The following is a 12,239-nucleotide window of genomic DNA, read 5'->3' as shown; positions in this document are numbered from 1 at the left end:
AAATGTAGTATTTGAGTCATTACCTTTGGTAAATTATTGGTAAGTTGGTAAATTGGTTTATTATTAGAAACATAGAAAACCCATAGCACAATACAGGCCCTTCGGCCCACAAAGCTGTGCCAAACATATCCTTACCTTAGAACTAACTAGGTTTACCCATAACCCTCCATTTTTGTAAGCTCCATGTACCCATCCAGGAGTCTCTTAAAAGACCCTATTATTTCCGCTGCCACCGGCAGCCCATTCCACGCATTCACCACTCTCTGCGTAAAAAAAAAACTTACCCCAACGTCTCCTCTGTATCTGATTGTCACATGTACCAACGTAACACCCACATAGTGCTAAAGGAACTCAATGGCCAAAGTGAAAATAAAACCCCTGTCCCAACTCTTTGCTTCCTGACAATATATCATATACCTCATCCTTTCCATCATACTGGAGTGTCAGGTATTCCAGAAATGGTTTAAGCAATACATTCACAGCAGAGGCTATAACAAGGACTATTTAGAGAGTACATAAGTTCACATACTAATGAATTTCTTTTTCTCTTATGAGTAGGCATATGTTTCGTATGTTTACATTTGACAGCACATTAGATTAAGGTAGTCCCTCGAAGTCCCTCTTAACTTGTGAAGTAACTTCTAATATGGTGCCATGAGAAGTTCCTTTTGAAAAGCCAACTATATTGCATCTGTCCCCTCTGACTGAAACTTTCTTAAAGAACTCAAGTAAATTTGTCATGCATGATTTCCTCTTGCAGAAACTGTACTGACTCAATTTGTGACATAACATTTCTTTTGTTTTCTCTTGGTAACTAAATACAAGATATTTCCAGTGATAATTATTCTGCTAACTGGCCCACTGTTTGCCTCTCTTCCTTTATAACTAAGGGTATGAAATTTCTAATCCTCTGTAATTTCTCCAGAATCTACAAGGTTTTTTTTTTGGAAGATTACACCCACTGCCTCCACTGAGAATTTATCAGCCTTCCGTTGCACTGTTTTCTGATGGGGAAAGATAATGTCACTTGATTCCTTAAGTTCCTCTTCTATAATCCCACAATTCAGAAACTGAAATTAACACTGAAAACTGAGTGGTTACCCTCCGATCCTGAATACTGTAATTGTTGTGATTCTCTTTTTTTATTCAATTTATTTCTGAGCTATTTTAGATTAGGTAAATTGTTGTCTAAAGTAGTCCAGGATTTTCTCTTGGTTACTTAAGGAAGCAATTATTTTCTAGTTGTTGCTAAATTCTCATACTTAATAACTTTTGAAATATTTTTGCTGTGCTTCTTTCTTTTTAAGTCTGTATTTTTAGTTTCATGTTTTGTCACTTCTTTATCAACCTCCCAATCCAATTCCTCTTGGGACATGCAACTTGAAAATTTATTTGGCATGTCAGTATTCAAAACTTATAAAATAATCTTTTAGCATGTCCAGCATGTCAATCTATATCTCCAAGCAATATTTACCTGCATTGCACTTAAATGATGGATGGTTTACAATTGTATTAATATCTCAAGTTACATTTTGAGAGATTGAAATATTTTCCCCATACGATGGGGTGTCCAATTGAGTTTGTTTTTTTTTAAAGGACATTTGATGAGAACCAATTTCTGTTTCTTGTTTCAGGGTTCCACTGTAGCCAGAGAAGCTAGTGACAAAGAAAAGGTAATTTTCTGTTTATTTTTGACTGTGATGATGATGAAGCACATGAATTAAGACATGAATCAGCAATAATACAAAAATACAACTTATGAATCATTTCAGTAACATGACTAGCATATGACAAAAAGAATTTTAAGATCTAAAATATAATGTTACAATTAATCAGCAGATCAGACAGTATCTTTACATTTGAGAATGTGAGTAATAAGCAGCAGGAATAACAAAGAGTTAAAAATACACGTGGACTAAGATGTTAACTGTCCTGTGCTATCACCAGTGGGATCATCAGTTGATCTGCCACCTGGCTTCAGGAGTTTCGACCCACTTATGATCAAGACTCCCTCGAGGTGGTGGGCCAGCAGTGCTAAAGCACCACCTCCCACTGGTGAGCTTAAAAACTTGGCATCTGCCTCTATCAGAGTTGTTGGTCACTTCCATCCAACAGATAGTCTGCTCTTCAGGTGTCTATGCAACTACTGAAGGGTTTGCAAGATATGTATACATTGTCTGACTATCTGCCCCTCTGGACATACTTGGTCCACCCATGCTGATCCTGTCTCTGCTGCCTCAGCTACAGCCCTGCTGGTTGACTTGATCTCTCTTCTAGTGAAGCCAAGGTCACACAGCCACTTCCGGAAAGTGAATATAAAGCTCTGGAGGAACTCAGCAGGTCAGGGAACATTTGTACAGAGAACTGGATACAGGTGTCCCCCGCTTTTGGAACGTTTGCTTTACGAAACCTCACTGTTACGAAAGACCTACATTAGTACCCTGTTTTCGCTTTCAGAAGGTGTTTTCACTGTTACGAAAAAATTCAGCGGGCGCCCCGAGCAGCCGCTCTTCCCAGATTCGGAACTGCATTCTCGCCAGCATTGCTTTAACACGAGCCTGTGAGCAGTCGTTTGCAAGATGAGTTCTGTGGTGTTGGAAAAGCCTGAAAGAGCTCGTAAGGGTGTTACACTTAGTGTAAAACTAGACATAATTAAGCGTTTTGATCGTGGTGAACGAAGCAAGGACAAAGTGAATTTGGCTTGTGGAAGATGACGAAGATGATGTTGAAGAGGTTTTGGCATCCCATGACCAAGAACTGATAGATGAAGAGCTGATGCAATTGGAAGAGGAAAGGATAACAATCGAAACCGAATGAGTAATGATAAAGTACGACTTTAATTTTGAAAGGGTACGTAAATTTAGGGGATATTTGCAAGATTCTTTGAGTCCTTACAAAATAAACTGTATGATAGAAAGATACGCGAGGCTCAGCAGTTAAGCAAGCCTTCCACATCAGCCACAGCAGACGACGAACCTCGACCTTTGACATCGAGGCGGGCAGTCATAGGAGAAGATAAGCTGCCTGCTCTAATGGAAATAAACGACGAGATGACACCCCAGTGTCCCACCACCCCAACACCCAGGCCGTGGACAGATACTGTACCGATTCGCGGAGAATGCAGCAGTAGCCGGGAGGCACACAGCACATCTTTAAGAAAAAAGCCAAAATAAACATGCTAATTAATTAGGTGCCGCCCCACACATAATTGTTGGCCCAGATCAGAGGCGATGCAATTGGCAATCGACACTGATCTGGGCTGAAAATTAAGTGTCGGGCAGCGCGTAATTAATTAGCATGTTTATTTCGGCTTTTTGCTTAAAGATGTGCTGGATGCGTCCCGGCTACCGCTGGACCCCTGCGTGCTTCGGTTGGCGGCCCAGAGGGTGGGGGCCACTGCACCACCCAGCCTGCAACAACTCAGTCTGACACACCATCATCAGTGTGTTCGGCGCTGTTTTCCCAATTCCAGTAAGTGATACTACACTGTACATACATTATTTCTACTTTATATCGGCTGTGTATTTTTACGTGTTATTTGGTATGATTTGGCAGCTTCATAGTTCAAAGGTTACTGGAGAGCACTTGCACCGAGTTTTTGCCAACAGCGCTTGCATGAGATTTTCGCTATGGAGATCTGTGCCGGCAATGATTGTGGAAAAGTATTTCTACTTTATATTGTGTATTTATCATATCATTCCTGCTTTTACTATATGTCACTGTTATTTTAGGTTTTATGTGTTATTTGGCATGATTTGGTAGGTTAGTTTTGGGTCTGCGAACGCTCACAAAATTTTCCCATATTGATAAATGGTAATTGCTTCTTCGCTTTACGACATTTCGGCTTACGAACAGTTTCATAGGAACGCTCTACCTTCGGATGGCAGGGGAAACCTGTAGTCAGTATTTCCGGTCAAGACCCTTCACCACAACTTCATTTGACCAGACAAGATGAAGAGTTTTGACCCAAAACATCCACTGTCTATTTCCATCCTTGGCTGCTGCCTGAGCTGCTGAGTTCCTCCAGCATTTTGTATGTTGCACAGTTCAGCATCTGCAGATGCTTCTGTCTCCAAATAAAGTAGGAATAGGAAACTGCATTTTGGCTCCTTGTGCCTGCTCCACCATTCAATGAAATTGTCACTGAAGTTCTATCACCTCTCTGCGTCAAACTACAGCTCTTGATTCTCTGTGGAGAGAGAAACTGAGTTTAATTTTTGACCTTTCATCAGAATTGGGAAAAGATATGTGACTAAACAATTTTTAAGATGAAAAGTACAAAGGATGAAAGATTGAGAAGGAAGGTCTTCAATAACATCAAAGGCTAGCGAAATCATGGTGCAAGCAAAAAGAGGTTACATTGGAAGTTGTATTGAAACAAATGCTGCTTCTGAAGGTCGCATAAGTCGAAATAGCTAAATCATTATCTCAAATAGTTGCATTCATTGTGTAGTCCAGAAGGGCTGAAATCTGAGAACTGTTCCTCATACCTTCTGACTTTCTTTAGAGACTGTTGTAAATACGTACTATAAGTGAGGCCATAAGCACAGATAAATTAAAGGCAATTACTGGGAATCTTGGGGGTCACACTTGTTTGTAACAGGTTTGTAACATAAGCAGTCACCCAAACAGTATTTAATCTTCTCCCATGTAGAAGAAATCCCTCACTGAACAATGAATGTTGTATGTTGTATATGATTTTTTTTCTTTGAAAAAGGTTCATGTCAATCTCTCATTGGCCTGTCGTGTTTATGTAGCTAGGAAGGGAGAGGTATCAGGAACCTTCCCATTCATTTTTGCCTTTCATCCCCTTTTCTCTCATTTGTCTGCATTATGTCCATTTCCTTCTGTGCCTTGCCTATTTAATTGATTGTCTAAATGCCTAATAATATACTGAGCTACCTCTTCAGACAAAATGTTCCCGATATCAGCCACCCTCTGTGTAAAGCAAAACTTTAAAGCTCGTTCCTATCATTTTAGAACTTATTTCTCTTACATTGAGTAGTCCTACCATGGGAAGATTTTAACTACCCTATATATGTCTGTCATTGCCTTAGATACTTCTGCATGTTACTCCTCCGTCTCCTTTGCTTTACGAAAAACAGACCAATCCTACCTAATCTCTCTACATAACTGCTAATCGAAGCAGCATCCTGACAATCCTTCTCTTCACTCTCTCCTGACAGCACATCCTCCTTGTGATGTGGCAAACAGGCGGGCTGCAATCATCATGAGCAGTTGCTTATTTGGCTGAGGTAGCGCAAGGTTTAAAAAGAGCTTGGGGCCTTTTGGGGCGTTTTGGCGGACTGCAATCATAATGATCTATTAGGCACTCGGCAAAGGCCAGTAAAAAGAAGCGAGGTGTGAGCGGAGTGGTATTGTAAGAGTGGATAGTGTTTGAGTAGCCTAGCTTTGGTTCAACCAACTTTGGCTCAATAAGCTTGGGCGTGAACAGGCGGGGCCTCTAAATAAGATTCTAATCAGTTTTTTTTTCTCTCTCTTTGTCTGCTAGCGCATAGCTAGTGAAGTGAGAATGGGTCCATGGTTAGTGGTGTGTTCTTTGTGTGAGATATGGGAATTCTGCAAGACCTCTACTCTCCATGATAAATAACAGCTACGTCAAGCTGCAGCTCAGTAACCTTTGGCTCATACAGGAGAACGATGAGATGATAGGAACTACAAGGGGGTAGGCACCCCAAAGTTACAGAAGACAGGTACCTGGGAGACTGTCAGGGGAAGAAAAAGGGAATAAGGTTACCGCTGTGGGAGGGGGGGGAGTCCTACCATGGGGAAGCCGCAGTGATCTGGTCTCTGGCACGGAGTCTATCTCTGTGGCTCAAAAGGAGAAGTGGGGAAGAAGAGGAATGTAGTAGTGAAAAGGGAATGCCATAGAGGAGCAGACGGGAGTTTAGATTATGAAGACACGTAGTCCTCTTTTATTGTCATTTAGTAATGCATGCATTAAGAAATGATACAATATTTCCTCCAGTGTGATATCACAAAACACAGGACAGACCAAGACTGAAAAAAACAGACTGTATGAAGACAGATAGGGGGGAAAATAGTGTTGAGGAAGCAGGGAGTCAGCAGAAGGGCTGAGACAGATTGGGGGAATGAGCAAAGAAGTGAGAAGTGAAATATAGTCCTGGGCAGTGTATGTTCATACACTTTGGTAGAAGGAATAAAGGCACACATTATTTTCTAAACAAGGAGAAAATTCAAAAATCAGAGGTGCAAAGGGACTTGGGAGACCTTGTGCAGGATTGCCTAAAAGTTAACTTGCGGGTTGAGTCCGTGGAAAGGAAGGCAAATGCCATGTTAGCATTCATTTTGAGAGGACTAGAATTTCAAAGCAAGGATGTAATGTCATTGTAAGTCATTGGTTAGATCGCACTTGGAGTATTGCGAGTAACTTTGAACCCCTTCTCTAAGAAAAAATAAGTGCTGGCATTGGAGAAGGTCCAGAGGAGGTTCATGAGATTAATTTCAGGAATTAAAGGCTTACCATATGAAAAATGTTTGCTGGCTCTGGACCTGTACTCGCTGGAGTTTAGAAGAATGAAGGGGGTCTTATTAAAATCTACTGAACCTAGAGAGCGTGGATGTGGTGAGAATGTTTCCTATATCTAGGACCAGATGGCGCAGCCGCAGAGTGGAAGGGTGTCCATTTAGAACAGAGATGAGGAGGAATTTCTTTAGTCAGAGGGTAAATATTTTAAATATATAGTATTTCTGTTTTTTGCACAATTTTTAATCTACTCAATATACATATACTGTAAATGATTGAGTTATTTATTATTATTTTTGTGTGTTTTTCCTCTTCTAGATTATGTATTGCACTGAACTGCTGCTGCTAAGTTAACAAATTTCACGTCACATGCCGGTGATAATAAACCTGGTTCTGATTCTGATTGTAAATCTGTGGAATTCATTATCACACAGGGCTGTGGAGGCCAAGTCATTTGGTATATTTAAAGGGGAGGTTGGTAGGTTCTCGATTAGTCAGTGCATCAAAGGTTGGCAGGAGAAGGCGTGAGAATAGGGTTGAGTGGAATAATTAATAAGGCATGATGGAATATCAGAACAGACTCGATGGGCCAAATAACCCAATTCTGCTGCTCTGTCAAATGGTCTTATAGTTTTAACAGAGGTGCACACGATTCTCCAAATGTAGCCTAGTCAGTGTTGTGTCAAGTTGCCACATAATGTTCCAACTCTTATATTCTGTCAGAAGGAATGCATGGGGCCTTTCATTACTCTATGGACCTGTATTGCCACTGATTGTATTTTGGTTTTATCTACACCCCAAGCACTGTAACAGTTCAAGCAGGCAGCTCACTATCACCTTAAAGGCAAGTGAGGATAGCCAATTAAATGCTGTCTCAGCTGTAATAGCCACACTCCTTGAATGAAAATAAAAAGGTCTTTCTGCTCATCAACATTCTTTAGTGCCCTACCATTTACTATGTATGTGTGGCACATGGCCAAGTGGTTAGAGCATTGTGCTCATGATCTGAAGGTCGTGGGTTCGGGTCTCGGCCAAGGCAGGGGTTGTGTCTTTGAGCAAGGCACTTAAACTGCTCCAGTCCACCCAGCTGAAAATGGGTACCGGCAAATGCTGGGGGTTAACCTCGCGATAGACTGGCATCCTATCCGGGGGGCGGGGGTCTCGTACTCTCAGTCGCTTCACACCACAGAAACTGGCATAAGCACTGGCCTGATGGGCCACAAGGCTCAGGACAGACTTTAACTTTAAATTTACTATGCATTTCCTGCCCCTATTTGACTCCCAAAATGAATGACTACACAGATGTCAGGATTAAATCCATCTGCCAGTGTTTTGCCCAACTTTTGTACTGATCTATATCCTGCTGTAATCTTAGACAAACTTCTATCCACAACATCAGTAATTTAATTGTCAGTGGCAAACTGACTAATCAGACCTTCTGCCTCCATATCCACGTTATTAATATATAATCCTTCAGGACACCAGTAGTCACGGACCTCCAATCAGAAAGACATTCTTCCAGCGCTACCCTCTGCCTGTGTACCCAGTCCAATTAGCCACCTCACCTTCGATCATACCAAGCTATCATGTGGGACCTTGTCAAATGCCCTACCAAGGTCCTTGCACCACCCAGCCTTCAACAAACTCCTTTGTTGCCTCCTCAATAAAACTCAATCAAGTTAGTGAAACAAGATTTCCCCTCACAAAGCTGAGCTGACAATCTCTGATCATTCCCTGCCTTTTCAAATATATTTAAATCCAGTCCCTTAGAATTTTCTCAAATAATTTCCCTTCTACTGATGTGAGATTCATCGAAGAAATATTATTTCATAATCCTTGCTATCGCTGTAACTGCCTTAGGAAATTGAGAAGCTGTAATAAAGAAGATTAAGACTCAATAGAGAAATAGCTCACTGTAGATATTACATGACATTGTCAACTAAAATCTAATCAAAATGAATGGCCTCATTTAGTCATGAGAATGGCCTCATTTTTCCTATGTTGTTCATTTCTCTGGATTTCTGACTCTGATGAACCAATGCTTCCTGCACTTTTACACGTTTAATTGATTATTCCCATTTGATGCTTATGTTCTTTCCAGAGTTTCTCAGTTGTCATTTTCTTCATTTAATTACTGAAGTGACTCTTGATTCTTTGCATGGATAAGATGATTCAATATATATCAGTTACATATTGAATTAAGAAAGCTTTAATCCAGGAAATGTAAAATTCATAAAGTGTAAAAGAGAGGCAAGAGTGGGTATCAGACTGCTGGAAAACGATGCTGAAGAGGTAATGAGGGGGCAACGAAATAACGAACGAACTGAGTAAGTATTTTACATCAGTCTTCACTGTGGAAGGCACGAGCAGTATGCTGTATGTTCCAGGTATCAGGGGTCATGAAGTGAGTGAAGTAACTATAACTAAAGAGAAGGTTCTTGGCAAAGAAACTGAAAGGACTAAAGGTATATAAGTGATCTGGACCAGATTGTGTAGACCCCAGAGTTCTGAAAGCGATGGCTGAAGAGATCATGGAGGCATTAGTAATGGCCTTTTAAGAATCACTAGATTCTGGAGTGGTTCCGGAAGACTGGAAAATTGAAAATGACACTCCACACTTCAAGGAGGCAGAGAGGCAGAAGAAAGGACACTATAGGCCAGTTAGTCTGACCTCAGTGGTTGGGAAAATGTTGGAATCAAGTATTAAGGATGAGGTCTCAGGGTACCTGGAGACACATGATAAAGTAGGGCATAGTCAGCATGGTTTCCTCAAGGGAAATTCTTGCCTGACAAATCTATTAGAATTCTTTGAAGAAGTAACAAACAGTATAGACAAAAGGAGAATCGGTTGATGTTGTGTACCTGGATATTCAGAAGGCTTTTGTCAAGGTGTCTTACAAGAGGCTGCTTAACAAGGTATTACAGGAAAGATTCTCGCATGGATAGGACAGTGGCTGATTGGCAAGAGGCAAAGAGTGAGAATAAAGTGTGTATTTTCTGGCTGGCTGCCAGTGGCTAGGGCTATTCCACAGGGGTCTGTGTTGGGACTGATTCTTTTTACGTTATATGTCAATGATTTGGATGATAGAGCTGATGGCTTTGTTGCAAAGTTTGCAGACAGTAGGAAAATAGGTAGAGGGGCAAGTAGTTTTGAGGAAGTAGGCTACAGAAGGACTTAGATAGATTAGGAGAATGGACTAAGAAGAGGCAAATGGAATACAGTATCAGAAAGTGTATAGTCATGCATTTTGGTAGAAGAAATGAATGAGTTGACGATTTCCTAAATGGAGAAAAACTATAAAAATCAAATGGTGAATGGCCTTGATAGATTGGATATGGAGAGGATGTTTCCTATTGTGGGAGAGTCTAAGACCAGAGGACACAGCCTCAGAATAGAACGGAGATTTGGAGGAATTTCTTGAGCCAGAGAGTAGTGAATCTGTGGGATTCTTTTGCTACAGGCAGCTGTGAAGGCCAAGTCTTTATGTATGTTTAAGACAGAGGTTGATAAATTCTTGATTGGTCAGTGTGTGAACGGATATGGGGAGAAGGCAGGAGGCTGGGGCTGAGAGAAAAATTTGGATCAGCCATGATGAAATGGCGGAGCAGACCCGACTGACCAAATGGCTTAATTCTGTTCCCATATCTTACGGTCTTAGAGTCTTATAAAATATGAATCATCTTAGCCGAATTATTATTCTGAAAAATCTTATACCAATTTAAGTGGCTAAACTTTAAAAAAGTAGACTAGACCAGAGTAGTGGGAAACATTTGAAGGCGTTAATGAAAAACACAGGAAAATCATTCAGCTGCTGAACTCAACACAGACATTTTCCTTGATGTATTCCATTATAGTACTTACTGTAGAAGAACTACTTTATGTATTTTGGTAAGTTATAATATAGTTACAGGAAGAGTGTGGAGCAATGGCAGTAATTTTGCTCTGGTGAAGATCTAGTGCTGGTGTGGTAGGCTGAGGGCATCAATTTTTGCTGTGAGTTTCCCATATCCTGTTCTAAAGACCTTCTCAGTTTTAAGACATTCTTTCTGCAGAAATCAAGAAATGGATTTTTCTCCAGGAAATAATTTAGGGTGAGCTAAGTAAATACTTATTGAGAATAATAATTTAACATGAAAGTTGCATGTTGAATTAAGGAAGATTTGGATTCGGGAAACAAGTTAACATTGAATGTAATTCACTATTTTCAATTTTTTCTTTGTCTCTCATTCAATGGACAGGAAGCAATTTTGGTTTTTATTTAGTAACATATACCAGTGCTGCAAAATGAAGCATTAAATTAGCATTGAATACTCCCAAGTCAAGTGCAATTTAAGTAATCTGCATGGTAGAATACACTCGACTCCAGCTAAATCATATATTTTGTCTTAAATCTGATATAAGTGGTAATTTCTGCTCCCAAGGTCAATTTGAATGAGATGGGCAATTTTATTCTAAATTGTGCTTAAAATTTGGGCAGTTTAGACATGAATCAAATTCCCCTTAAATTTTGCAATGCAGGAAAAGAGGTTTTCATCCCTGCTGCGTGTGCTGTGTTTTAATAGGTTAAATCTACCATTCAGCTTCTTGTTCTTGGAAATTTTAGCTTGATTAGCAATATTTGCTAACAAAGCAAGTTTAGTAATGTAATAGAAATACCGTAATTTGTTAAAATTTTAATCCCTATATTGAAAATACAAAGATATTTGAACAGAACCAATATCTTCAATGCAATTGTAATCTGGTACTTTAACAATTAATAAATTATATTCAATTTTTGCATCATTAATATATTTGAATAAAAGATTGCTTTTGTCAGATTAAGTATTTATAAATTGTATAGTGTTGCCTTTTTATAGAAAAGTGATTACATGAGCAGAGAAAAATAACTCACTTGCATCAAAATTTTGCACCCAGGACACTGAATGGCACTGCCATTCTTCAGACTGCACTCTGTATCTCAAAAAATGTTTTGATCCTCAAGGTGCTGATGGTGTGAGCTGAGAACAGAGGAGCAATAAAAACCCAGCGTATAGGATTGAAAGGACAGACAAAGCAACATCACTGATATAAACACGGGGGAGGACACATTGGTATGGTGGTCAGGGTGCTGATTCGTAATCCAGACAACTGAACTAATAGTCCACAAACATAAGCTCAAATGCCACGTTAGGAGATGGGATATTTAAAGTAGGTGATTAAATAATTCTAGATCCAGGAATGAGTTATGTGGTTGCAGTGGCATTATTCTTTTTACAACAATGTTTGCAGGAGAATTTCGTAGTGGTATTTCAAATCATTAAGAACCTAATCAGAGTTGAGAGAAGCTGTTTACATTGTGGGATGTGTCAAGAACCAGAGCACATAAAATGGACAAAAGACCCAGAAGTGACATGGGAAAAAGATTAAATAGCAAATAAAATCTGGGAGTTGCTGCTGGAAGAGTACGAGGGGTATATTGAATTGTGGCATTAAAATGGAAGTTGATAAGTTTTGGAAAGGAAAGCATTCACACAACTACGAGGGGAGGGGAATAGGACCAGCTGGATTGCTATTGCATTGAATTAGGATAGACTTTGATAAGCCTTCCACACGGTGGCATTTGGAATTCTGATTCTCTGACTGAAAAGTAAATTTTGTTATCAAAGTACATATATATCACCATATGCAACCCTGAGATTCATTATCTTGCGGGCATACTCAATAAATCTACAGAATCAGAATCAGGTTTAT

The 12,239-nt window shown here is 39.9% G+C and overlaps 1 protein-coding gene across 3 annotated transcripts in view; it reads left to right on the top strand.

Moving 5' to 3' along the window:
• The window catches only part of pip4k2aa (phosphatidylinositol-5-phosphate 4-kinase, type II, alpha a), a 296,126-nt gene that overhangs the window by 236,555 nt on the left and 47,332 nt on the right, over positions 1-12,239 (top strand). For all 3 annotated transcript variants that reach the window (XM_063044236.1, XM_063044235.1, XM_063044237.1), the window contains exon 6: positions 1,635-1,673. In XM_063044236.1, the coding sequence (XP_062900306.1) occupies positions 1,635-1,673 (39 nt within the window). The remainder of the gene's footprint in view (positions 1-1,634; positions 1,674-12,239) is intronic.

Source organism: Mobula hypostoma, chromosome 3 (genome assembly GCF_963921235.1).
Source record: "Mobula hypostoma chromosome 3, sMobHyp1.1, whole genome shotgun sequence".
NCBI classification, from domain to species: Eukaryota; Metazoa; Chordata; class Chondrichthyes; order Myliobatiformes; family Myliobatidae; genus Mobula; species Mobula hypostoma.
Note: the sequence above shows the minus strand (reverse complement) of the source record. Positions and strands in the feature narration are given on the sequence as shown.